The sequence below is a fragment of the Thermothelomyces heterothallicus genome (assembly GCF_042370625.1).
Source record: "Thermothelomyces heterothallicus CBS 202.75 unplaced genomic scaffold P884_scaffold_32, whole genome shotgun sequence".
Taxonomy (NCBI): Eukaryota; Fungi; Ascomycota; class Sordariomycetes; order Sordariales; family Chaetomiaceae; genus Thermothelomyces; species Thermothelomyces heterothallicus.
This window is the reverse complement of record NW_027192593.1, coordinates 187,422-211,628: the sequence shown is the minus strand read 5'-3', so window position 1 is coordinate 211,628 and position 24,207 is coordinate 187,422. Positions and strand designations below refer to the sequence as shown.

Sequence of the window (24,207 nt, the reverse complement as noted above, 5' to 3'; positions counted from 1 at the left end):
GACAGATCCGTAGCTGGGCATAAGTGCGCGAGGCGAGAAGGGTCCGATGCCAGTCGGCTGGCTGTGTGTCGCGCAGTGGCAATTCAGCAGGCGCGGGACCTTCCGGTTTCCAGCATAAGATGGGCAGTCGTCCGATGCAGGAACGTTCGGGACGCGCTTGGGACGAACTCGAGGAATCCAACGGATTTGTCACACGCGGGGCTGCAAAGCGAGGAGGGTCCCGGGGGAGCGCGAAACAAGATGCTCGGGTCGATGCTGCAGACGTGGGAAGACGAGAGTACCACTCAATGCTGGTTCGCGTCGGCCGATGAGTCTGGAAAGGAACGACGACAGAAGGGCGACGGCGCCGAAATGAAGGAAGCGGCTCGTCTCGGATATGGCAATGAAGCGAACGTGGAGAAGAGGATGCAGATAGATATCTGCCTGAGCCAAGCCGGCGGTTCTAAAGGATCGTTGAATGTTGTGGAATGTCGGGAACGAATTTTCGGAGTGCTTCGTCGCTCGGAATCCGAATCAGACCCCAGTCCTAGGCACTTTTTTTTCCCGCGTCCCGGCCGTTCTAGGTCAAGCAACCTCGTGATATTTTTTGATCTATGTCGCAACCGCGGTACCCGCCAGCGTGCTTCGAATGATCGAATCGTGGTGAACAAGTCGTGTGAAGGTCTAGGAAAGAGTTGAAGTGAGCTGGCCTAGGCGAAATGGGATGTGCCAGCGAAGCGAAAGTGAAGGCGTCGGGAAGAAGCGAAAGGCCAAAAATGCCGTGAGAAGAGGAGGAGATGGGAAGTTTATTGGGTTAATGCAGGGAAGGGAGGGAGGCAGCACAGCCAGCCAACTGGGGCTGCAGAGCGGGAAGGACGGGAGGACTTGAGTGGATAGGCAAGCCAGGGGGAGGGTCTGGGCCGGCGGATAACTACAATGGGACCCAAATCTGCGAAAATCGAGCGAAAATCGAGGAGGGGGTGGATCGTGCGCCCGCATTCTCGCTTGCTGTGCCCTTCAAGCGAAGCCAAGAAATTCAGTTGGCTGGATCTGAGTGATTCTTGCGGCATGCGTGTGAGCCGGACGCTACATACGTTCGGACCATTCGCTCGTGCGCCTACGCGTTTTGAACCAGTGCAATCTGCATCGCTTGCAAGACCTGATGCTCGTCCGATTTTGGTGGTTTTCAACCCTCGGAACGGAGCCATGCTTCTGTCAGCACGATTGGATGACTCTTGGGAACAAGGTTGCCTAGTCCTTGGCGGGGGTGTTGCCTCTTTACGTGTTGTAATCCGTACTTGACGCCTCATGCTGCAGTAATGTGGCGGTCACTCACAACCACTTTAAACCGCGTGTATGACCTACGAGCGAGTAATTGTCTCTCGTGCGTGGAGAAGAACAACTAGTTACACACTTCCGATAGTATAGGAATTGATGGCTATGTCTCAGCCAATGATAGTATCCACTATAGCTAGTATACTCAGGATACTCCGTACACTACTAGTACCTCGGTTTAGCAGGTTTGTCCGTCAAGACTTTGACAACAGATGCGCTCAGGCCGACGGAGATGACTGAAGTGTGGAGCATGATTGATCTCCAGCTAGCGAGAAAGCCAGGTATCCGTACCTGACAATCGTGTGGACCGTGCCTGGCTAGGTATTTGCGTAGTAACGTTAGTAGGTCAGATCCGTTGATTACTATGTAGGGATGCCTACGTACGGAGTACCTCGATTACCGAGCACGAGCACCTTGGTACACACGTTACGTTCTACGGAGTATTTTGTGCGCAGTGAATCTGTCCATGTGTGTATATCCACACTATCCTTCAAGTGAAGGCCATAAGTTATTGACAAAATTGTTCTAGTCATTCTTAGGACATGTAGGCCAAATGAAACAACTCCAAACCGGTGCTTCTTCACGACAAGTAGAGTATCATCGAGGTTTTCTTGCGTTGCTTCTCGTACGTAAGCTTTCTGGAGCTCGATTCTGGAGATGGCCAGATTCCCGTAGGATTCTGTTCGCTGCGGAGACGTCTTTTGTGGACGGGTTGAACTGGCTGGCAAATCGACTGGGTTCACCACCAATCTTGATTGGTCCAGAGTTCAAGCTGCCAGTGCCTCCATTCCTGGCCCTTGAGCCTAACCCCTGGTCCTTGGCGGCAGCCAACGCCTGGCCCCGCTTAGGTGTTTCAAAGTTTCACAAGGCTCACCCTGCAGATTTGCTGAACGGTATTGGACCACTGCGTGCTCGAAACGACGCCTCAGGGGGGCAGCTTGACTGGTGACACGGATATCGCGGGATCACCAAGGAGCACGCACGGCTTGGATCCGTGCCCTTCCTCGACCTCGCCGGGACAGCGTCAAGCCTCAGGACCTGGAACACGCTGTGCGGCCACAGCTCTGTGTTTCAGCAATCTTTGGCACCGGAGGTTCAGAGGTGATTGTCAGTATAAAGACGTTGCGTGCAATCCATCATCAGTATTAGTGTCGCGAAGCTGACCACCCGGGGGATTCGTGTGCGCGGCAAGGCAAAACCGTTTGTAGAGGGCGCGCCTTATTATATTAGTAAGAAATCAGCACCCAACATCAACGCCTTCCACCTCCAGTGCCTCCGTCAGGTATACAGCTCGAACTAAAACTCCGGCGGTCTGGGCACATCCATATATCTTACCTACAGGATACACTACTGTCATTCCCACAGCCTACGCAGTAGTCTTTCAGGATTGCAGAGCGGAGCCAAGAGTCATCGCTCTCCTTATCCAGGACTCTCAGCCTACGCATCAATTCGTGTTTCGGGCTTCTGACTTAGCCGATTCGAACCTCCGATGAGATGAGCGAAGGCAGAAGGCAGAGCCTTATGTGCGACTTGGTTTCTGTCAAGATGCCTCATGCCAATAAGGATGATGCCGTAAATGACTTTGTGATTGGTTCAGGAAGTCTAGGCCAACAACCAAGTTGCTTCCCTTTCGCATACAGGCTTGCAGGCTGCACACATGTCTGCACGACACGTTCGCAGCGCCTGTATCCCACGATGAAAACATGTAATGGTCAAATCGTACGCATATACCATCCCGTCCAGAAGCCGAGTTTGACACTTTCAATACAATGGAATACATGCGGGCCGTCAAGTAGCTCTTAGCCAAGTGCTAGGGTGTTATTCTCAAGCAGCCACCCGCCTTAAATACCGCGGGCCATGGCTTCTGAAACACGGCATCGCAAATGCCGGGCCTGGGAGCGCATACCCAAGTCGACGTACGGGTGGAACTGCAGAATTGGCTATTTGTCTTTGTCCAGTCAAGTACGCCGGATGCAGACACACAGTATTGTTAAGCTCGGAACCTTCTCGGCTAGAAGAACGGACAGGGCGTGCGGTAGTATCGCCGGGCTAGAGCAACGATTGCCGGACGACCCGATACGCCATTGGCGCCCCGTGACTGTATAACCTGATCGGTTGTCTCCTGGGCAAGGCTGATATTCCACGGGAGGACTTGTCGTCATGTGCTGCCCAGGGCGGTGCCTTCATATGTATCCCTCCTGTCATTGCAGCATCCGCCGAAACTCGCAGCTGGTCCCGATCTGCTTCATATCGCGATAGAACTTTGTTTGCGCTTTCGAGATTGTCGTCTTCCCCCCCATGGCGACGCGCACACTACCCTACTGCGCGTCTTGAGAGGAGGAGAAGGAGAGTAAGGGAGAAAGCATCGCGTCAGGCAATTCAGACCTTCTCCCGCTCGGCCCGCGCCCTCTCTGCCCTCCGCACACCGCGCTCGACCTTCTCCAGCCGGCCCTCGGCGTCCGCAAGCCTGGCCCCGCACCGCAGCACGCCGCCCTCGTACCACGCGCGGACCGCCTTCTCGCTGCGCGCCCGCAGCTCCGCCATCTCGGCCCCCTGGGCGCGCTGCAGCGCCTCGACGGCGCGCAGCCGGGGCGTCAGCGCCGCCAGCGCCGCGCTCTGCTTCGCGTCCGGGATCGGCGTGTCGGTCGTCGCGGCCGTCAGGGCGGAGGCTGTGGTCGGGAAGGCGCTGGCGTACGAGAGGACCGTGGCGCGCACGGCTTCCGGCGAGAGTTGAGTCGGCGGGAGCGGGGGGTCAGGCTGCCCGGTCGTTGTCGTAGTTGTTCGTCCTGTTGCTGTCGACGGGGGTTGGAAGAGCGACGGGTGTGATTTGTCTGAGGCGAGTTGTTTTAGCGTGTGTCGTACTGCTTTTTATATGAAAAGTAGAAGGTACAGGACTGCAAACGGCTGCGGGAGGATGTGCGACCTACAAATCTTGAGGATGTCGGCGTAGACGCGAAAGTGGCGGACCAGTTGGTTGAAGCGGTGTTCGAGATCGACGAGGGAAGCTACCGCCGACTGCTGCGGGGGCTGGGTTGGGGGCGTCGTTGGGCCATAGAGGATGTGCTCGATCCGCCGTAGACGCCCCTCGAGCAGTGAGATGGTGGCCAGCGTTGTTTGATCCGGCGTGTTGTCCATAGCTCCGAATGGTGGCCAGGCTATTGTTGCATGCTGGGTACGGAGTAGACCAAGAGATCCCCAATTCGACCTTGCAGATGATAGTTATGTTAAAGCACCAACACGCCAGTTGCCCCACACAACCCCGGTGCGCGATGTGCGCCAGTGCGGATTACTGCGTATAGTACGGTACTGCCCATCTCCCTTACGTACTCCGTACAATTGGTACAAATTACGGCACGGAATACGGAGTACTCCGTACAGCAATATCGCAAATGCCGTTCTTCTGCCGATTTTAGGGCGTGTCACCGGCAGACACCCGATCAACTTACCCTGTCGTACCGCGCAGTTCGTTCTGCGTAGGCCGAATTTCAACCGACTTGCATCTCTGGGTTTTGCTCCGCATAAACGCGACCAATCTCAACCGGGATCTACAGGCACCAATCGCACCAGCCCTTCACCACGTTCTGCTGGTCTACTACTGGCTTGCAGTTCAAGCACCCAGCTCTTCTCAGAATGTATCTCTCACTACGTAGTCCCTGCCATCAAGTATTCTATACCCCATCTACTCCGTAGACATTGTCCATTATCCCACATTTATAAACCTATTGGTCCGCCCATTGCCGCATGGAAACAATTGAAGAGAGCTTCTCCGAGCTATTGTTCCTAACCTGATGTTCAACTCGAGTTAGAAAGCTGGGCAGATGAAATTGATGGATCCTGACAAGAATGGGTTAGCTAGATTGATTCTGACCAACCGATTAAGGGTTTGATCGTAATGGTTCCTGTGGACAGTTTGCACCCTTATGTAGTAGAAACGGAAGTAGTTGTCTTCTCAATCACATGTATGTACCTTTCTGTGCCAGCTCAGTCCATTTGGCTTCGACAGGGATCGCATCTCAACAAGCTGGTACTAACTTGGCCCCGCACTCTATCATAGGACCCCACGACCGGATTCCATGGATTTACGGAGGGACGGAAGGAGTATTGGAAAAGGAAATCTGTAGCGTTTGAGCAAGCCAGTCAGCGCAGAACGTACAAATGTAGGCAGAGTGCAGGCTAAGCAGGCTAAATAAGATGTGAGGTCGAGGTCATTAGACAGACCCTAACCCTTATCCTGTGGTCTCATTTGGAATCTTGCATTGTTATTCTTGGCGGAGATCCAAATCGCACATCGTGACCGGCCATCTCGATTTGCCACCAGCGCAATTGACCGCGACCTCCCCAACTCCCGAACGTCGCTCATCCGATCTAAGACCACGTTTTTCCGCATTAAGACACGGCATACGCTCGCCTAAGTGGCGCTTCGCCCCTTGCGATCCGCGCTTTGACCCTGCCATACCGCGGACCGTCACTTCAGGGACGCCGATAAGCCGAAGCGCTCCCCCGATGGCGGCAACGACGGGCGTTTAGTCCAGCATCGGAATAACTTCAACCTCCATATTTTCCCAGACACCTCGCTCCCTAGCTTTGTGCGGCTCTGTGGCCGCACACCAGGCCCTCGACTTGGCTAGATGACGGGGTACCAGACAATAGCGTCTGGCAGTGCGTCAGGGACCATCTCCGGCGGAATCATGGCACAGTGAGTTATCCGATCTAAAAGGGATTTTGAATGGTCTGGGACCTAACCAGGTTGCGCGCGCAGTCACCGACGTGCTCGCAACCCCAAGGCGGGCGGCGGCCACGCCTCCATGATGAGCAGCAACATCAATCTGCTGAATACGAGTACGTTCGGACATGGGATCAAAAAGGGGAGGAGCAAAAAGGAAGACACCCCTCTCTAACAGCAACATACAGTCGTCGGCGCCGGAACTCTTGCCATGCCCGCAGCCATGTCCCACTTTGGCGTCATGCTGGGCGTCTTGCTGATTGTGTGGTGCGGGCTCACGTCAGCTTTTGGTCTGTACCTTCAGGCACGCTGCGCCCGCTATCTGGATAGGGGAACTTCGTCCTTCTTCGCGCTCTCGCAGATCACGTATCCGAACGCTGCTGTTGTGTTCGATGCTGCCATCGCGATAAAATGCTTCGGCGTGGGCGTTTCGTACATGATCATCATCGGGGACCTGATGCCAGGCGTGGCGGAATCGTTTGGGAGTGCTGGCTGGGGTCTGCCGTTTCTGGACGACCGCAAGTTCTGGATCACGGCCTTCTTTTTGCTCTTCATTATCCCGCTGAGCTTCCCCAGGAGGCTAGATTCGCTCAAGTACACGAGCATGGTTGCATTGCTTGCGATCGGCTATCTCATCATCCTGGTGGCCTACCACTTTGCCGCTGATGAGATCCCGAACGAACGGGATATCCGGATCATTACCTGGGAGGGACCAGTGGCTGCGCTCAGCAGTCTGCCCGTGGTCATTTTTGCCTACACGTGCCACCAGAACGTGCGTTTCCCCCGTTGTTCTGCGCGTTCTAGCTCTTCGCTGACAAGACCCGACCCAGATGTTCTCGATTCTGAACGAGATCAAGGACAACTCCCCCGGCAGTATTGTTGCCGTTATCGGATCCAGCATCGGATCCGCCGCCTCTATCTACGTCCTGGTCGCCATTACCGGGTACTTCACCTTCGGCAATGACGTCAAGGGGAACATAGTCAGCATGTGTAAGCAAGCCCATAGCAGCTCTCGGCCCCCCTCCCCCACCCGGTTCCGCGCCTGACGTCGCACCAGATCCCCCTTCCGTCGCCTCTACGATCGCCAAGGCAGCCATCGTTGCCCTGGTCACCTTCAGCATCCCGCTGCAGATCCACCCCTGCCGCGCCTCCATCGACGCCGTCCTTCGCTGGCGGCCCGGCAGCAGCCAGCGGTCCCCAAGCGTCGCGAGCGTTACCTCGGCCAGCGGCGGCAGCCAACCGCTCCTCCCCGTGGCCGGCTTGGCCTCGGCCCCTTCCCCCTCAGCCCTCGACAGCCACGGCGCGCCGGTCGCCGTCATGTCGGAGCTGCGCTTCGCCCTCATCACCAGCGCCATCCTCGTGCTTAGCTACATCACGGCCCTGCGCGTGTCGACGCTCGACCGCGTGCTGGCCTACGTCGGCAGCACCGGCTCCACCGCCATCTCCTTCATCCTCCCGGGCCTGTTCTACTACAAGATCAGCGACCCCGATAGCATCTACCACCAGCGCTTGTCCAAGGAGGACGACGACGCGGTGTACAGCGACGAGGCCGACGGCCGGGGTCGCGATCTCGACGACTGCGACAACGACGAGGAGGACGCGCTGGCGACGAGCGTGACGAGCCTGAGGTCCGCGGCCAGCCTGTCCGGGTCGGCGGCAGCGGCGGCGGCGCGGTCGAGAGGCGGGAGGGGAGGCCGATGGCGGCGGAAGTGGAGATGGGACCTGGAGCACCTCGAGACGGGCCTGCTGCGCAAGCTGGCCGTGTGCCTGTCGGCGTACGGCGTGTGCGTCATGGTGGTGTGCCTGGGAATGAACGCGTTCTTTTCGCACTGATCAGCCGAGTTGAGACCACCAGCCTACTACTACTAGAAGAAGAAGAAGAAGGAGAAGAAGAAGAAGAAGGAGAAGAAGAAGAAGGAGAAGGAGAAGAAGGAGGAGAAGAAGAAGAAGAAGAAGAAGAAGAAGGAGGAGAAGAAGAAGAAGAAGGAGAAGAAGAAGGAGAAGAAGAAGAAGGAGAAGAAGGAGGAGAAGAAGAAGAAGAAGAAGAAGAAGTAGCTAGACGAGAGACGGAAATATTTGACTGCAACCCTGGGCCCCGTTGTTGTGGGCTAGACGAATGTGTTCTTTTTTTGGCGGTTGTGGTTCGGAAACTGCGGAGGAGAGACCTTTTTTTTTTCTTTATATGGGCGTTCCTACAAAGCGCGGAGTGGATAAAGGGGGGTTTATTGGGGTGCGGTCAGGGATAATCGGCGTTTTTATTTTGATGTTTTGGAAAGTGTCCGCCGGGATTGTCGATTCACTTTTTATGTCATATATGACGACAGTCGACCATACAATGCAAGACGCGAGAACTTACTTAACTCTTACCCATCCTACACTGGAAGCGCCCTTTGTAGACCAGATAGAAGCAGAGCATGTCTATTCAGTGACGTCGAATCATTGCGATGCTTTCTTGTCGTGGAAGCAGTTATATCCCCAGGAGTTGGCGTGTCTTCGAACTTGGTGGTGAACCTCGATACGGGGACATGGTGATCAGCTATGAGCACGCCCCATTCTTCTGCCGTTCTAGACTGCTGGTCATCTGAGAAACTCCTAACGATTGCTCCGCATCCGCAATGCGAACACAACACTTCAGATCCTTGAGGCAATCTCGGCAGAATGGCCCGTGGCCGGCCCTGATGCGGGAACTCTTTCCAAGGGACCCGCAAGGCACTCGGCCGTTGCGTTAAACGGAACCTCCAGGTGTGGTAAGCAAACGGTTGATTCCCCTGTCGCTTCTAGGTATCGTACACTCCTCCACGAGCCCTTACCGCCTCGCATATAAAGAATCATAACGCCTTTCGTATGTACATGCCCTTGATTGTGCCGTATGAGTTGACAGACAACAGGTGAGAGATGAAGATTGAAATATACACTTGATTGAGATAGATCTGGTTCGTTCCGTCTCCCGTTCATGCCTTGTTCGATTGCGGCGTCGGCTGGTTCAGGGCCGGGGCTGCTGGTCGATACTTGGGCGGGAGGATGCCGACCTGGAGCAGCGCGTTGGTTAGCAAATCCGTTCCCCATCCCCGTACGGATTCATGGCCGAACATCCTGTGTGGATAGGCGCGGCGGAGAACTTACCATGGATAATAACCTCCACACGGTGTCGGTTGGTTGGGCGCCCACACCGATCCAGTACTTTGCCCTTGTGATGTCCAACTTGATGTCCTTGTGCAGCTTGCCAGACTCGTCATACGTGTCCTTCTTGGGGATGGGGTCGTAGGTGCCAATGACCTCGAGCGGGCGGCTGTTGCGCGCGGTACTGGGAGGGAGAGTCAGCACTTGGGGGGATGTTCGGATGCGGTGCGGCAGCAAGCGGGGAGAGAGAGAGGGTGTGTGAGGGAGGGTGCGTTACCGAGCGTGGGCGACGACGATGTTGTAGAAGGGCGCGTTGGTGCGCCCGAAGCGCGCGAGTCTGATCTTAACCACCATCTTCTCGGACTGGGATTCGGACGGATAGAGGAGAAATGTTTTACGTTGCCAAGCTCTCCGTTTTGATCCTTCGAAGGCTGCAGCTGTGGTGGTGGTGCCGGTGTCAATTGAAGCATTTGGATGTTCGATTCGATCAGTCAGCGCACAGGCCAATCTGCTGGAAATTTTGGACCGACCCCAGCGTAACCTCCCGCCTTGGCTGACAAGTGGGCCAACCAGACACGCGCAATGGGTGCGGAGGTATCCGTAATCCGTGCAGAGTGCCTTTTTCCATTCGAACATTCCATCACTGGGGACGGTGCCGCGATCTTCTTCAGGTGATGTCAGTTCCCGATCTCCTCTTTTCGGGTCAACCTAAAACGGTGATGCAAGTTTCATGCCCAAACTTGCCCTCCAGACTCCTCCTCGATCATTTTGGTTTCTTACCTTTGTTTTCTCGAAAGTGCAGGTTACAAACGGGCATCCATAATTAAGTCGACTTTTACTACTTAAATAAACGAGACAATCCGCACAATACAACCACCCGCTATGACGCTCAAGGTGGGTTCGAGTCGACGTTGTCCTTGACTCAACTGTACTATATTTGTTTCATTTCGTTTTCAGTTTGTTTTCCTTCTACGTCTGGCCTTCTTGCTCTCCTGTCTATTTTATGTCTTTATTTGGTTTGCTGTCCTTCGTGCATTTTCTTGCCCACTTCATTCTGACAATCATTGGAACACAGACTCTTTCGGCAAAAGCTGCAGCGGCGTTGGACCGCGAGCTGATGAGCACCGGCGCCTTCTCCATCGACCAACTCATGGAACTTGCCGGACTCTCAGTCTCCCAAGTCGGTCGGTGCAGCCACCTAGCACTTCGCCTGCCTGCTGATCTATATGTTGACTTGTCACGTAGTTCACCGGGTCCATCCTCTCAGTAAAGGCAAGAGGATCCTAGTTGCCGTCGGGCCTGGCAACAATGGTGCGGTGTCCCTTGTTTACTTCTCCTGGCTTGTGGTCAGTGCACTGACCGAAGTGCTGCTCAGGGGGCGACGGCTTGGTTGCTGCCCGCCATCTCCGCCACTACGGCTACCAGCCAACGGTCTACTATCCGAAACGGCCCAAGAATGATCTCTACCAGGTATGGATGGATCCCCCCTTTACTGATCGTTTCATCGGATCTCGAGCGCCTGGCACGCTCTACGCTACTCCGACGGGGACGGTCGTCAAGGGCACCCCTGAACACCAACTGCGAGTGAGAATGTCTTCCATTAGCGCCATGGGCTATCCTTTAGGGCCTTGCGACCGAAGCAGATATATATAACGGCAGCTCCTCGTGTACTTGCTGTCGCCTGTGCCTTGTTCAATCTCGTGGTGGTATTGCTCTCCTTGGGTCCGCCGCTGATTCGTGTACGTAGCGACTCGCCAAGCAGCTGGAAGATCTCGAAGTCCCCTTTGTGGACGACTTTCCGACCGCGCTGCAGTCCGCCGATCACGTCATCGACGCCGTCTTCGGTTCGTGCTCTCCCCATTCTCCTGCTTGCCAACCCCCCCCCTTTTTCTCCCCCTCCTTGGGTTTCATTGTCTTGAGCTCCCAAACTAACAGACCTTCCAGGCTTCAGCTTCTCGGGCGAGGTCAGGGAACCGTTCCCAGCCGTCATCCAGGCAATGGCGGAGAGCAAAGTACCCGTGACGTCGGTAGACGCGCCATCGTCTTGGGATATTGAGGAGGGCCCTCCCAAGTTCGGCGTCGGCAGCAACTTCCACCCTGATGTGCTCATTAGTCTGACCGCGCCCAAGCCCCTGGTTAAGCATTTCAAGGGCCGCCATTTTATCGGAGGCCGGTACGTACCACGTTTTGCCCACCCCTTTTCCTTTCTTCATCTCAGGGTCATTCTTTTTACTGAAAGGTCCGGACAACAGATTTGTCTCTCCGGCGATCGCCAAGAAGTACGACTTCGATGTCCCGGCATATGAAGGGGTCGATCAGATTGTTGAGGTCGGCCCCGACGGGCTGAAGCTGTGATGACATTCTGGCCGTGATGGGTGGAGTTCCCACCGTTTCCGCTTTTCCCCTCGGCTCCACTTCCCGCTCACATCAATACACACCCGCCTCCGGGGCTGTTGGGACAAATGCGGCTCGGGCAGCCTCCTTGTTCCATGGCGATGCGGGACATGCCCATGCCGTTGGGACAGCTCACCAGCGGCGGGTGGAACGCCTTGCAGAACTCGACATAGACCAGGTAGTCTTTCCCGCAAGCTGGGCATACACTGGTGTAATACTCAGTGCACATTAACGGCGGTCCAACCGTTCCCGGTGAGGTGGCGTTGAGGTTGGTGGTCGTGTAAGTGCCTGGTGGTGTCGAGGTCTGTCACATGTGGCTGCTGCGACGGTGGCGGCGGTTGATGGATGCCCTCCTGGAAGGTGGGAGGGGAAAAGGGGGGGGAGGCCGGCGTTGGCTTGAATGTAAATAGAATTCTGGTCCAAGACGTGGGCCGTTGTGTGGGATCCCCCTGGTGAAAGCGCGAGCTCCCCCCCGTGTCGTAACCCGTGGATCTGAGTCAGGCTTCGCCAGCTCTCCCCCGGGGTATGGATAGCTCGGCAGAGCAACCCTTTCGAGGCTTGGCACGACCGAACAGGTTGGGGCGGCAGTTGCTGCAAGCGGCGAGAATTCGCTGGAATTTTTGACTGGGGAAGTTGCTGTAAGGCTAGGTCTTGTCCATGGGAATTGATATCGAACACGACATAGAATCCGGCCGTTCTTCTGCCCTGCAAAACCTTACGCAAGAGCGGCATCAGAGCATGGGGCGTTGGGCATATCCGCCGCGTGCTTTCGCTGCTACCTGCTACCTGGCTCCTTCGTTTCTTTCTTAGCAAACAATGCTCAGAGCAACTGGCCGGAGCAAATGCTCCTGTGCGGATATCCCTCCCTGCGGGTTCTGATAGGCCGAGACTGCAAGGGGCGCATGGCTGCTCCAGGGCTTATGAGGGCCTGAGGAGGGTCTGGTGAAGCTCTCCAGCAGAGGCCCCCCTGGTATTGTTCCACATTCGGGAAACATCTCGATACATAGTTTTGCCATTGTGGGTTCATGGTCGCGACGGCGTAGAACGAAAGAGGGGAGCCCCACCGTCGTTGGTCAGCGTCGATGTGGGTGTCACCCTGTTCGGACCTCGATTCGGCGACCTCATCTCGAGGTGATGAATCTGTGCGGATCCGCAAGTCATCTGTACGTCCCTACGCTAGGCAGCGTAGGGAAAGGTTATACGCTAGGTGGTGTAAGAGGTGCCCGAATCGGATGCTGTTTTTGGTTTTTTGGGGAGTGGGGAAGGGTCCAAGGGGCGACGTGGCTGTTCAGCCGGAACGCCGCGGCACGGCAAGCTTCTGAAGCTTGGCCCGTCGCATCAGGGTCCCCTCCCACATCCACCCGACCTCCATCGAAGTAGTGCGGGAGAGTTCAACGTACTGTACCCTGTACGCACACTACACTACAAATCGGGCACGGAATAGTCGTTGTGATATAAGTACACATATATATTGGTATGTACTTACGTACATCGCCTCTCTTAGTGGAGTGAATGTACCTAGGTAAGTACGTACAGAGGTACCTCCCTAACATCCATGCTAGATGGTTGCAGTGGATAAGCCTTTCCCGACCACCCAAACCCCCCCTCCCGCCGGGCGCTCCCGCTAACGCAGCGCTCCCGTCACGGGTACTCCCCAAGGGTCCAGGTTTCGTTCGATTCCGAGATATTCAACCTTCTCTCCTACATTGCGGGGCGCCCTGTTCGCCCGCTTCCCATTTGGATGCTGATACACTGCCGTGAAAGAGGTCAGGTGACCGGTTTGGGCATCATCACTTTCCTCTTTCGCTCATCTGTTTGCGTGCCGTCTGTCGTCATGGAAGCAGATAGAAGTTAGAGGAGGATCAAAGAAACATGTCCGATCTGGACAGTGTTCGCTTGGCGTTTGGTGCTCCTGCACTCCATCACTACTTCAGGAAGTTGAGCCCCGCTGCCGCTGCCCCGCACTGCCCCTTCCCAGACTGTCACGCACGCGGGGGAGAATGCCTGGGAACTTGCATACATACAAATACCAAATCTGCACGCGAGGATCATCTTCATCATTTTTTCAGCTACACAATAAAGCGGTCTGCAAACTCCGCAGCTTACACCATCCACCTGGCAAGACAGGCATGAGAGCAGGCTTCCAAACCGACGATTGCCCGGCAGACGAGGCTTGTGCACTCACTTATCCCGCGTATTTCTCGTGTGCGAGCTGTGCGCAATCCTGCAAAACACACTCGTACCTGCCGTGCATTATAAGGATGCGGCGCAATGTTCTTGCACAACTACATTCGAGATGCTGCCTATCTGACCAATCGCCCGAACATCCTTGCCGCGCTCTCTATAATCCGTATACAGGTTACGTAGCTACCTATACTACTATAAGTATGTAGGGTTGTTCCAGGTAGGGATATCCTTTTTAAAGCAAAGCTTCAATTGATACACACCTCGGCCGGGCAGCAACATACACTAGCACAGTGGAGCTTGCTAACACTGGATCGTCGAGACCCGGAAGCTTTCCCCCGGAACCAGTTGCCGCGGTTTGAACCGCGGTCGCCCAAAAGCCGGCTGCGTTCTGGGCGCGAAAGCGTACAGACCTGGTATGGATTACTCTGGGCATTGCATTATGTGCGCCCGGTGGAAGCCGTTTCTTCAGACGCGCTATATTGCTAGCGCAGCAGCTTACAGGTACGGTTGGAAGAGTTGATCGAGAGGGCGCTGTTCCCACGTCGGGGTGTTTGCGACGCGATGGTGTTGTCAATCATCCCCAGCCATGCTGCGAACGAATGGGGGATCGCCAAGCACCATGTCCCCGAGACGGAGGACCCCGAATCCAGCAGATCGTGCATTGAAACCCCCACATGCTCTCCTCACCCCTGTGTTGACCCCTAGTTTCGCGGCACGGCGCGAGCACATGCGTTTGGTGGCTGGTGGCGGGTGGGATCTACGTAGTAGGCTTGTAGCTACAGGACTGCTAGGTATCTCCGGAGTGAGAGGGATACTCCGTACTCCGAACTATTCTATATAAGTATGTATCCAGAAGCAGTATACACTACAAATAGTACCTTATGTACGTTAGGTACGTAGGTACGTACTGTACCTTTGTCTGTATGTACGCAAATATACTGCGACATTCGCCACCATATTTGATACAAAACCGGAAAACACTAGGCGGGGTCACATGGTGGGAACAGTAACTTGGGTTCAAAAAGAGTAGGGCATCATGTGACCGAGTTGCGAGACAAAAATTGCGGACGACGTCAAGGAAAAAAAAAGATCATATCGCGAAGATGGATTAAAAAGCTAGAGGTCTGACGGGAATTGAGCCCGACGTGGGGGTCGAACCCACAACCTTGAGATGAACCGTGACTAAGAGTCTCACGCTCTACCGATTGAGCTAGCCGGCCCGGCTTGCTCATCATTTCTCTGATTGGTTGGTTGCTGTGGCGTAGCAATAGTTAGTTCATGTGTACGCATTGAACATAACAAGTTCTCGTTGCGAGCTTCACAGATTAGTGTTGATATAATCACATGAACCTCTTGGAGACAAGTCTAACCCCTGATTCGTTTGTGACGGGCGGTTTCATAAATAGGATCCTTAAGGTGGAACCTCAATGAACACGAAACCTTTTTTCTTTTTCCTTTTTCTTTTTTTTGTTTTTTTTTCTTTTTCTTAAAAAAAAGAAAAAAACAAGAACAGAGTATTAGTAAATATTCCTCTCCCATCCTTTAATGGAAAATCCTCTAGGCGAAGTAATTATGAGCCCGAGAATGGATCTAATTAATTAACGTTTACACGAGTTTCCACATTTGACACTCGGTCGATGGCCCCCAGCATCCTCGCAAGACCGACGTTCCATGGATAATTAGATGTTAGTGTAGACAAAACGGAGCGGATATTACCCGCCAGAGCCTCATCCGTTTCAAGAGAGTCCAGCAAACCATTGAACTAATTATACAAATAAAAGACTCTAGAGGACCAGTGACGATAAGAACGTCTTCAGACTGCTCCAAGACAGACCACATTCGGGGCATCGAAACGCCGGCCACATTGCGCCCTTATCTTTCTGACTCCCGGGTTTTGCATCAGTACTTGGCCACCGTTATTATCTCGTATACGTACGTATGTGACGTTTCGCTCATCTAGCTCTGCCGGAGTGGCAACGAAGAAAAAAAAAAAAAAAAAAAAAAAAAAAAAAAAAAAAAAAAAAAAAAAAAACAGAGCTCAAGCTGCGACATGGGAAAGGGCGTTAAAGGACAAACTTGACAGACTTGCGGCGTAGTACATTATTATTAAATCAGGCCCCGAATCGCAGTTGTATGTGTATCCTAGGCTCAGATCAGACGCAAAAAATAGGGATTGACAAGGGTATATTTGCCAGGGCATCAAAGAAAGTAGTTTATGTACTGGTCTTGGGCTGCTGTTCCGGCTGCCGTCTTTGCTGCCACCCAAGAAACACTCGAAATAAACGAGGCGCCCTGAAACGGCTGCTGCTGCTGCTGCTACTGAACGTGCCTCTCTCTCAACCGCTGCCATTCAGGACTGGGAATGCCATCCAAAAGAGACCGAGAGCATGCCTACCGACTAACCTATTGCAGAACGGAAAAAAACCAACATGAAATGAGACCCACCCCATCTCGCCCGACAAGATTTGCTTGCCCATCCCCTCTTTATACTCAACCAACACAACCCCCCCCCCCCCCCCCCCCCCCCCCCTTCCTCCCAAACCCCACCCCTATCCTCCCACCTTACCTAGCATAGCCCCAGTAACCATCATTTCCCCTGCCTCCCTGCTGCTGCCCATACCCTTCACCGTTTCCTCCGTTGTACCCGCCACCACCCTGCCCGTCATGCCCGGGGTCGCGGTACGCGTCCGTCGTGAAGCTCCTCTGGGGCTGCGGGTGCGCCATCTGCTGGGGGCCCGGCGACCCGATGCGGGGGCTGGTCTGGCTGCGGGACGGGCTGCGCACGCTGCCCGGGCCGGGGGGGGACTGCGCGTGGTCGCTGAGGAGGGGGACGACGGGGCTGCGCGTTGGGGAGGAGGGGGCGGCGGCGGTCGCGCCCAGGGCGGCGGCGGCCGCGGAGTCGTACCGGTGGTCGAGCGGGGAGGCCGGGGTCATGGGGTTGGCGGCGGGCGAGTCGTGCACGCTGTAGCTGTCGTCGTCGACGAAGCCGTCGCGGCGCATCTCCTTGGCGTTGTACTCGTGCGCTTGCGAGTCGGAGGAGAAGCTGTCCGGGTCGATGCCGGCCTTGCGGTAGCGCTCGAGCTCGAGGCGCTCCGCCTCGGCGCGGGCCTCGGCGGCCTTGGCCTCGCGCGCGCCGCGGCGCCGCTGTCGGATGCAGTAGAAGAGGCCCGCGAAGAACAACAGGCCGACAAAGCCGGACGCGCAGGCGTAGATGGCGATCTTGGAGCCTTCGGGCAGGTCAGCCCATTTCTCCGAGAGCGACTTCTCGGGCGGTTTCTCGAGGATCTCCTTGACGGTGGAGTTGCCCCTGGCGAAATTGATACAGGTGTCAGCTAAACTGCCTCGGTTCTCTCTCTCTCTCTATATACAAAGGGGAAGAAGAAGGGGGAAGCCGCCTCTGAAACTTACTCGACAATCTTGATGCTCTCCCACGAGCCGCTCCTGTCGGTGTAGACATACTCCTTGCCGCTGCTGAAGTCGGTGATGTGAGCGCTCTTGACGAGCATCTCGAAGGGGCCCTGAGAGTAGTCGGTGGTGCCGCCGGCCCAGTCGCGCGTGCCTTGGGGTAAGCGCGGGTCACCGCCAGCCCAGATGCCGATGGATAGCCTCATGGGCGTCTGAGGGTAGTAGTACGAGTTGTTGGCGTCCTGGGGCAGCAGGGTGCGGACCTTGTCTCCGTCGATGTAGAAGTCCAAGTAGTCCTTGGTCCAGACAGTGGTGTAGTTGTGGAAATCGTCCGACACGCTGCCGGGGATCTGGTGGTAGACGGCGTTGGGGACATCGGGGACGACGCCTTTGCCAAAGTAGTTGCTCTGGGCGGTGGTCTTGTTGCCGCCGAAGAACTCCCAGTCGATCTCGTCCAGATTGTCGCTGAGCATCATGATGGAGCTGATGACGCCGGTGCCCTTGGCCGCCTTCATGTGGACCTCGGTGCGGCCCCAGAAGTAGTAGAACTTGGTCCGAATGGTGGGGGAATCGCCTTGCTTGGTGATCGTGAAGCCGGCCCCGTTCTCGGGATCCCAGGTGACGGGACCGACTTGTGTCTCCCAAACGTCGATATTTGGTGTGGTGTTGAAATTGAAGTTGACATCCAGGCCGAAGGCGGGGTCCGGCGGGCACGTCTTATTCATGGGGTAGCAGTCGGTATGGACCTGGGCGGCGGCATTGCCGACCAAGGCGGACCACACCAGAAGCGCGGCGCCGGAGGCGCGGACGGATGAGGGCCACATCGTTGACAGGCTGAACTATGCCGGGCTGATAGAATGAAGGGACCGCGAATGGGGATGATGGAATGAGGGACGAACAAGACGGGGGCCGTTCGCAAACGTATACGTCTTGGGTATGTGTGTGTGTGTGTGTGTGCCGTCAACGGTCAGTATTTCATGTCGTTTTTTCGATTGATGTCGCCAGGACAGAGATGCGCTGGAGGGAGTGAAGAGCTGTGGAAAGAAAGTTCGCTGTGTCCTGGTTGAGAAATGGCGCTACAAGCGAGGAGATGGCCGATCGGTGTGGAGGGAAAAGAGCGACCTCGCATTCGGAGTTGCGATGAGATCTGCGATTAGATCTGCGATTAGACGTCCCGTGTAAGCGAGGCAAAAGTTTAATTCCGGCGTGCGAGTCTTGGAAAGGAGCGACGATGGTTGAAAGGAGCGGCTCGAGTGCCGTGGTGCACGCAATTGCACCGGATGGACTCGGACAGTCAGTCTCGAGGGGTCGGTAACGGGCTGGAAAAGAGCGGACGCGATGCAGCAGCGGGAGGGCGGGCGGCAGAACGAACTTGAACTGGAAGCAGTGGGGAAAAGGGGGCCTCCCCTTCGAACGCAGGTACGCCTCGGAGCAGCCTGGCCATTAAGTTAGACTAAAAGCGGGATAGCCCGCCGAGTGCACGAGCCAGTATTCAGGGGACCCTGGCATTTGTACGACGTGATTCGCCTTGGAACCGGCTCCTTTGGTTATTAGCTTCCATGCGAGAAGCCAATTGAAGACCCGGCCGTTCCTCGAGCAGTTCTGCCGTGCTCTTGGCTTGCGTGGCAAGTCCTGGTCCATCTCCTTGATGATCCGGAGCTTGCGTTCGCGCTGGGAAGCAATCCCGAAAAGAGAGAGAGAGTCCTGAAGAACTGCGTGCACCACAGCGTATCCGTACCTGTTGTTGTATGTAATCTGTAAATAACTACCTCCGTACGGGCCACGCATATTCAGTGAGCAATTGCAACTGGGATCACGTATGACAGTCATTCATAAACATTGACCAGAAATTGCAGTTCCAGACAACCCCCCCCCCCCCCAAAACACGCATGAACGGATCCCTTGGAATTGTTTGTTAATAAGCGAAGGAACAGGGCCCAAGCCGTGAACACAAAAAAGCTTCGAGATGAAAGGTGCAATCCCCCACGTTTGTACTTCGTACTCTTGGCTTGCATCATTTTCCTGAAACTCGGGTACGGAGCAACCCCAACCTTATCAGAGCGAGAGAATCCACCGTTCGGCACGAGAGATCCGCTGCGCCGCTCTGCTGGAATCAGCAAAAACGACACAGAAAAATCCGCAGGGCGAAAACCCTGATCGAATAACTGATTACTCCTAGTTGCTTGTGTCCTTTCGGGCGCTACGGACTAAAATTATAATAAGTCCTATGTCGCACAAACAGCGAAATTTGCTTGTCTTTGCGCCGCCGAAAAGGGCGAGTAATGCAGAGATTGCGAAATAATTAACGTTAGAATAGAGTTGGGTAGAGTAGTTAAGGTACTTGGTGCGTATACCTACTTAATTCTTTTCCCGCGGCTTTGGTTCCTCTCGCAGAGATACCGACACCCACATCTCGCGCTGAAGGAACAGGTTGTAGTTGACGCACTTCCACGGCTGAGTGGGATATACCAGCTGGAAATCGAACCGGCGCAGCAGCTACACGGTTTATGCACGGTTTAATCAGCGAATTGATCATAAGGCAACGGACAAAAATTTTTTTTCTCTTTTCCCCTTTCCTTTCCTTTCCTTTTCTTTTTCTTTGGGGGGGGGGGGGGAGGGGTTAACGGAGAGTCAACGGAGGGTAGAAGAGGAAAGGAAAGGATTAATTAATTAATGGATGAATTAAAAGTCGAACAAGACACACACAACTCACCTCGACAAAGACCTTGTTCAGCTCGAGGAAGGCAATCATCTTGCCCGCGCACATCCACCTTCCGTAGCCGAACGCCATCTCGGCGACGCGCCGCATCTCGGCCCGGTCCGCACCTCCGCCGCCGCCGCCGCCGCCGCCGCCTCCACGCTCGGGCGCGAGCAGCCAGCGCTCCGGGCGGAACACGTCCACGTCGGGCCCGAACAGCGCCCGGTTGCGCGACGTCGTCCAGAAGTTGGGCGCCACCAGCGTGCCCCCCGGCACCCGCTTGCCGTCGATCGTGTCGCCCTCGGGCGGGGCCACCTTGAAGGGCGTGGCCGTGAGGGGCGGGTGGATGCGGAGAGTCTCGTAGATTACGGCCTGGGTGATTTTTGTTCTCGTGTCAGTTCCGTTTTTTTTTTCTTTTTCCTTTTTTTTTTTGAGGTTCTATTTGTGTTCTATTGTTTTCGTTTCGTTTCTGTTTTTATCTGCCCAGCTCCCCAGCTCTTCCCTTTCCATTAATTAAGGAGACCGTTTCTCACCTGCAAATAGGGCAACTTGGCGGCCTCGGCGCTGCTGATGGGGCTCGAGATACGTCCGTCCCGGATGCCCTCGTCGATCTCGGCCTGCAGAGCGCGATAGGCGCGCGGATTGGTCATGAGGTAGAGCAGGCCGGTACGGATCGCCGTGGCCGTCGTGTCTGACCCTGCAACAATCTGGACGAGTGACTCCGTCTCGCACTGTCGCCGTGTCAGGCCGTGGCGGATGAAGGAGCCCTAGCAGCCAAAGCGTCGGAGGGAAAAAAAAATGATGGGTCAGCATATCCGGGGGGTGGACAGGGAGAGTGGGCGCGCTTACCAACATGTCCTGGATGGCTCCGGGGTCTTCGCGAGCGAAGCGTTTGTCGACGATAGACCTTCCGATCCTGGTCCATTTGGTGATTCGATAATTAATAAGTCAGCATCAGCCACACCACACCTAATCATGCACTTGGGCCACAAGGCGCTCCATCCAGGTACCGGGACCCAGCGAGGGACGGAAGATAACGCACCGCATGAAGACGCCCATCCCTCTCTTGTCCTTGGGCGTAGGCCCGAGCAAACGCAGCATGAACTTGGAGGTGAGGATGTCCCGGAGGAAGGGGAGGGCCAAGATGGTGACGGTGGTGGGCGCCAGGGATTCGACCGTCGCGAGGTAGCCGTGAATGTCGCCCTCTGCCCGGAGGAAGCCGAACTCTTCTCCGAAAGCGAGCTTGGAGATGGAGTCGAGGGTGAAGTACTGCACCATCATGGCCAGGTCCAGCATGGGCTTCACGTCGCCCGGGGTTGCGGCGGCGTACCTGGTCCGGATCTTGTCTGTCAGCTGGCCCAGCATCGCGTCCAAGTCGGGCTCGAGCGTCGCGTTCTCCTTGCCCGCGTACCCGGGCGCCGTCTGGGCCTTGAGCCTGTCGTGCGCGGCCGTGTCGAGCGTGCTGAGCATGGCGGGGTCGTACGGGTCCAGGGTCGCCGCCTTGTACCAGTTCGACCTCGTGTATCTGGACCGCGCCCCGGACGAGCGCCGGATGACCTCCGGGTCGCTCGTCAGCAGCTCGTTGGGGCCGATGCGTATCGTCGACGGCGGCAGACCGCCGTACTGGGCCTCCGCCTTCGCCATGTACTCGCTCATGCGGCCGCTGTAGGATATCCAGCCCAGCCACATGTACGAGAAGGACGCCAGGAAGGGTCCTTTGAACTCGCGGAGACGCCACCATGCCACGATGGACGATATCACGTAGTAGGTCGCAGCAACCGCGCCGAGGGCGAGCAGCCAGCCGCCGGCGCTCCGGTCGCGGCTAAGTTTGACGAGGTTCGCTACCGCCATTGTCTAGAAGAATGTTCCCAAAGTCACCTGGCTGTTATTTTGTTTTGGTCCGGTGTGTGGTGTATTTCTCAGGATCCTTCCGGACGACTCGAGGTATCGGCCCCACGACGGATGTGAAGTGGGAAAGGAAAAAAAAAAAGGGGGGGGGGGTTGTTAGTGGGGAGGGAGAGGGAGAGAGAGAGATTGAGGAGACGCTGGAGTAACAGGTGAATTAGCCTGCGCGATATTGTTGATCGTCGAGAGATTTTTCGCGAGCGCCTTGGCCCATTCAAACGAATCTTTCCCACGGACTTTTTAAACCAGTCTGCCTGCCGGCATGGGGGACAAGAGCGGGGGACGACAGCCATCACGCCCAAGACCGGGCTGAGAGCATCTAAGGGGGTTCCCATTGGCTCAGACCAGAAACCAAGCTTGTCTCTCTGATCCGACGTGCAACTGCAACTCCCTGGTCAACCTACCTACCTTACCTAAGTAGGCGCGTGCCCACTATGTCGGTTGGACGGGCACTATTCACGATTGGGTAGTACCGAGTTGACCGTGCAGTGCCGTGCTACCTGGATACCTAGATACCTAGGTAGGAATGCATCCATCCTAAGCTACCTAAAGTACTCTACATAGTTACTGTATAATATACACGCATAGGTCGACTGATAGAAGAATAATGACAAAGAGTGCGCTCCGCACCGAACGTGGGTATGCGGATATGCGGATAGGTACTCCTGCATCATGATGATCCCGTCACTTGAGACGGACAGACTTTACGCATGCCGATAGCTGCCTTCACCAAGAGCGCTTAATTACTTGTAGGGATGTGATGCAGTCATTCTTCAGCCGCAGCAAAACAGTTATTAAAACAGTTATTACTTTCCTCCTTAATACCCCTCTTCTCTCCCCAAGTGTTTCCAAACTGTTTCCCTATGCTTCTTGCCGGGCCCGCCTGATGTTCCTCGGGAGCTTCCATGGACGCTTGAACCGGGTAATCGTCTCTGTCTTTGTCTCTGTCTTTGTTAGACAGTTTCATCTGCGGTCTCGTGACGACATGGGACGTCGGGTATCTACCTCATCGGCGAGATGCGGCTGGGGTGTCTGACCCGTGTCTTGCCCGACTGGAAGCTGAGTCTCTCGAGGGTGAGGCGGTCGCGTGATAGATGATGAACGGCAGGGCGGGTGAGGGGATCGGAATCCGAGAAGGAGGAAGCATGCACCTCAGATCTCGGCCCAGACGGCGATATTGCGACACCGCCGGCCTTCCCTACCGCGCGGTGGTCAACTCGATCGGCAATAACGTCAGGTTTCGAGCCGTTCGTTACTAATGTATTTTTGAGGCATTGCGTCACGAGCAAAGAAAGTAAGCACTCGGCACGACGCCGGAAGGCCGGCTCTGTTATTGGCCGGGAGGGAGGACTCCCGCCCCTAAAAGAAGGTCGCATGATTCCGTGGTTTCAAAGCAGCTGGGGCCAACGCACAACGCCACCAGGATGCGTGGGCGTGGCCCCAGCCAACCGGCACCCGCTCGGCAGGCTGGCGGTCGCATGCAGAGAGACAACGCTGTTTTGGCTCCCAGCCGGCCGCTTCTGCGCGATCGAGATCGTGATGAGACATCGGAGAGGGACTCTGTTTTCGGGCTCGGTCGGGCCTGGTTTACCGAGACCCCGAAGGAGGTATGTATGTCCGTTTGTAGTGTGTGTAACTACGTATGTACATAATTACTCCGTACGGAGTACATACAGTGTCAAGCCACCTCGTCGATCCCTTTCAAGAAAAGCCGTCCGAATGGCGGGCTCTACGGGTCACGTCCGAACTCGCCGCGGAGCCAGACGTCAGACTCGACCACACACTAGTCTGGAATACTCCGGAGTTTCGTTCCCGGGACGAGACAGTACGGGTAATTAGTTAGTTAGGGTTGACCTTTGGGGGGTTCAGATTGGACATTTTCTTTTCGTCAGAATAGGTGCAAAAAGGCACTTTGGTAAAGAGATATGATACCTATTTACCTATGTCGATCTAGTGCTCCTTAGGCAGGTTATTCAGATAGTTACCTAATGTGCATATATATATATATATATATATATATCCCCTTTCTTTGCCCACCCCTTCTCTCTCTCTCTCTCTCTCTCTCTCTCTCTCTCCCTTTCTCCTAGCAATACTGGCACGCGGTCTCGGGACAGTACCCATGGCTGCATGCGAAGCTGCACAGGCCCTTGTAGCCGTCGCCCTCGCCCGGCAGCGGGCACCCGTCGCGGCCGCTGGGCGGCGGCGGCGTGCCGGGGGACCCCCGCGAGGTGCACTTGCAGGGGCCCGGCGGGCAGTAGCCGTAGCTGCACGCGAAGCTGCACAGGCCCGCGTAGTTGCCCGTCTCGCCGTCGGCGTTGGTGCCGCCGTTGCAGGGCGCTGTAGATGAAGACAAGACGGAAGATGGGTCAGTAATTACCTAAAGGCATGTTGCTTGCTGACGAGTATGTTTTGCGCGCTGAGGCGCTGCTATGCTGCTGCTGCTGTCCAAGGGAAGGTGTTA

At 55.6% G+C, this 24,207-nt stretch overlaps 8 protein-coding genes and 1 non-coding gene across 9 annotated transcripts in view; 2 read left to right on the top strand and 7 right to left on the bottom strand.

The window, feature by feature from the left end:
• Positions 1 to 3,490: 3,490 nt before the first annotated feature.
• On the bottom strand, positions 3,491 to 4,480 carry P884DRAFT_317057 (uncharacterized protein). The gene is made up of 2 exons (XM_069445302.1): positions 4,242 to 4,480; positions 3,491 to 4,145 (listed from the first exon to the last, which is right to left on the bottom strand). Exons 1-2 carry the CDS (start codon positions 4,447 to 4,449, stop codon positions 3,694 to 3,696), a joined length of 660 nt encoding a protein of 219 aa, XP_069294106.1. The 5' UTR covers positions 4,450 to 4,480; the 3' UTR covers positions 3,491 to 3,693.
• Positions 4,481 to 6,248: 1,768 nt separating this feature from the next.
• On the top strand, positions 6,249 to 7,870 carry P884DRAFT_280600 (transmembrane amino acid transporter protein-domain-containing protein; the record flags this gene model as incomplete). Its single annotated transcript, XM_069443454.1, has 3 exons — positions 6,249 to 6,809; positions 6,868 to 7,027; positions 7,095 to 7,870. The coding sequence occupies 3 exons, from the start codon at positions 6,249 to 6,251 to the stop codon at positions 7,868 to 7,870; spliced, it is 1,497 nt and encodes a 498-aa protein (XP_069294105.1).
• Positions 7,871 to 8,988: 1,118 nt separating this feature from the next.
• P884DRAFT_280599 (ribosomal protein S16 domain-containing protein) lies at positions 8,989 to 9,511 on the bottom strand (the record flags this gene model as incomplete). Its single annotated transcript, XM_069443453.1, has 3 exons — positions 8,989 to 9,066; positions 9,161 to 9,341; positions 9,435 to 9,511. The coding sequence occupies 3 exons, from the start codon at positions 9,509 to 9,511 to the stop codon at positions 8,989 to 8,991; spliced, it is 336 nt and encodes a 111-aa protein (XP_069294104.1).
• Positions 9,512 to 9,819: 308 nt separating this feature from the next.
• Positions 9,820 to 11,646, top strand: P884DRAFT_85601 (YjeF N-terminal domain-containing protein). The gene is made up of 7 exons (XM_069446125.1): positions 9,820 to 10,051; positions 10,233 to 10,341; positions 10,403 to 10,468; positions 10,533 to 10,627; positions 10,905 to 11,001; positions 11,102 to 11,330; positions 11,410 to 11,646. The coding sequence occupies exons 1-7, from the start codon at positions 10,040 to 10,042 to the stop codon at positions 11,510 to 11,512; spliced, it is 711 nt and encodes a 236-aa protein (XP_069294103.1). The 5' UTR covers positions 9,820 to 10,039; the 3' UTR covers positions 11,513 to 11,646.
• P884DRAFT_280597 (uncharacterized protein) lies at positions 11,580 to 11,780 on the bottom strand (the record flags this gene model as incomplete). Its single annotated transcript, XM_069443452.1, has 1 exon — positions 11,580 to 11,780. One exon carries the CDS (start codon positions 11,778 to 11,780, stop codon positions 11,580 to 11,582), a length of 201 nt encoding a protein of 66 aa, XP_069294102.1.
• A 3,095-nt stretch (positions 11,781 to 14,875) lies between these two features.
• P884DRAFT_t166 lies at positions 14,876 to 14,958 on the bottom strand. Its single transcript has one exon. It is a non-coding gene; the product is annotated as a tRNA-Lys (tRNA).
• A 1,329-nt stretch (positions 14,959 to 16,287) lies between these two features.
• On the bottom strand, positions 16,288 to 17,967 carry P884DRAFT_280596 (concanavalin A-like lectin/glucanase domain-containing protein; the record flags this gene model as incomplete). Its single annotated transcript, XM_069443451.1, has 3 exons — positions 16,288 to 16,304; positions 16,393 to 17,045; positions 17,147 to 17,967. The coding sequence occupies 3 exons, from the start codon at positions 17,965 to 17,967 to the stop codon at positions 16,288 to 16,290; spliced, it is 1,491 nt and encodes a 496-aa protein (XP_069294101.1).
• A 1,363-nt stretch (positions 17,968 to 19,330) lies between these two features.
• On the bottom strand, positions 19,331 to 21,724 carry P884DRAFT_317047 (cytochrome P450 monooxygenase). The gene is made up of 6 exons (XM_069445301.1): positions 20,884 to 21,724; positions 20,670 to 20,757; positions 20,375 to 20,608; positions 19,857 to 20,213; positions 19,502 to 19,639; positions 19,331 to 19,350 (listed from the first exon to the last, which is right to left on the bottom strand). Exons 1-5 carry the CDS (start codon positions 21,690 to 21,692, stop codon positions 19,502 to 19,504), a joined length of 1,626 nt encoding a protein of 541 aa, XP_069294100.1. The 5' UTR covers positions 21,693 to 21,724; the 3' UTR covers positions 19,331 to 19,350.
• A 2,105-nt stretch (positions 21,725 to 23,829) lies between these two features.
• Positions 23,830 to 24,207, bottom strand: part of P884DRAFT_294769 (glycoside hydrolase family 71 protein) — a gene marked incomplete at its 3' end in the record, with an annotated part of 2,670 nt that continues 2,292 nt past the window's right edge. Inside the window, exon 7 of the mRNA XM_069444298.1 lies at positions 23,830 to 24,083. Coding sequence (XP_069294099.1) covers positions 23,830 to 24,083 — 254 coding nt within the window. The remainder of the gene's footprint in view (positions 24,084 to 24,207) is intronic.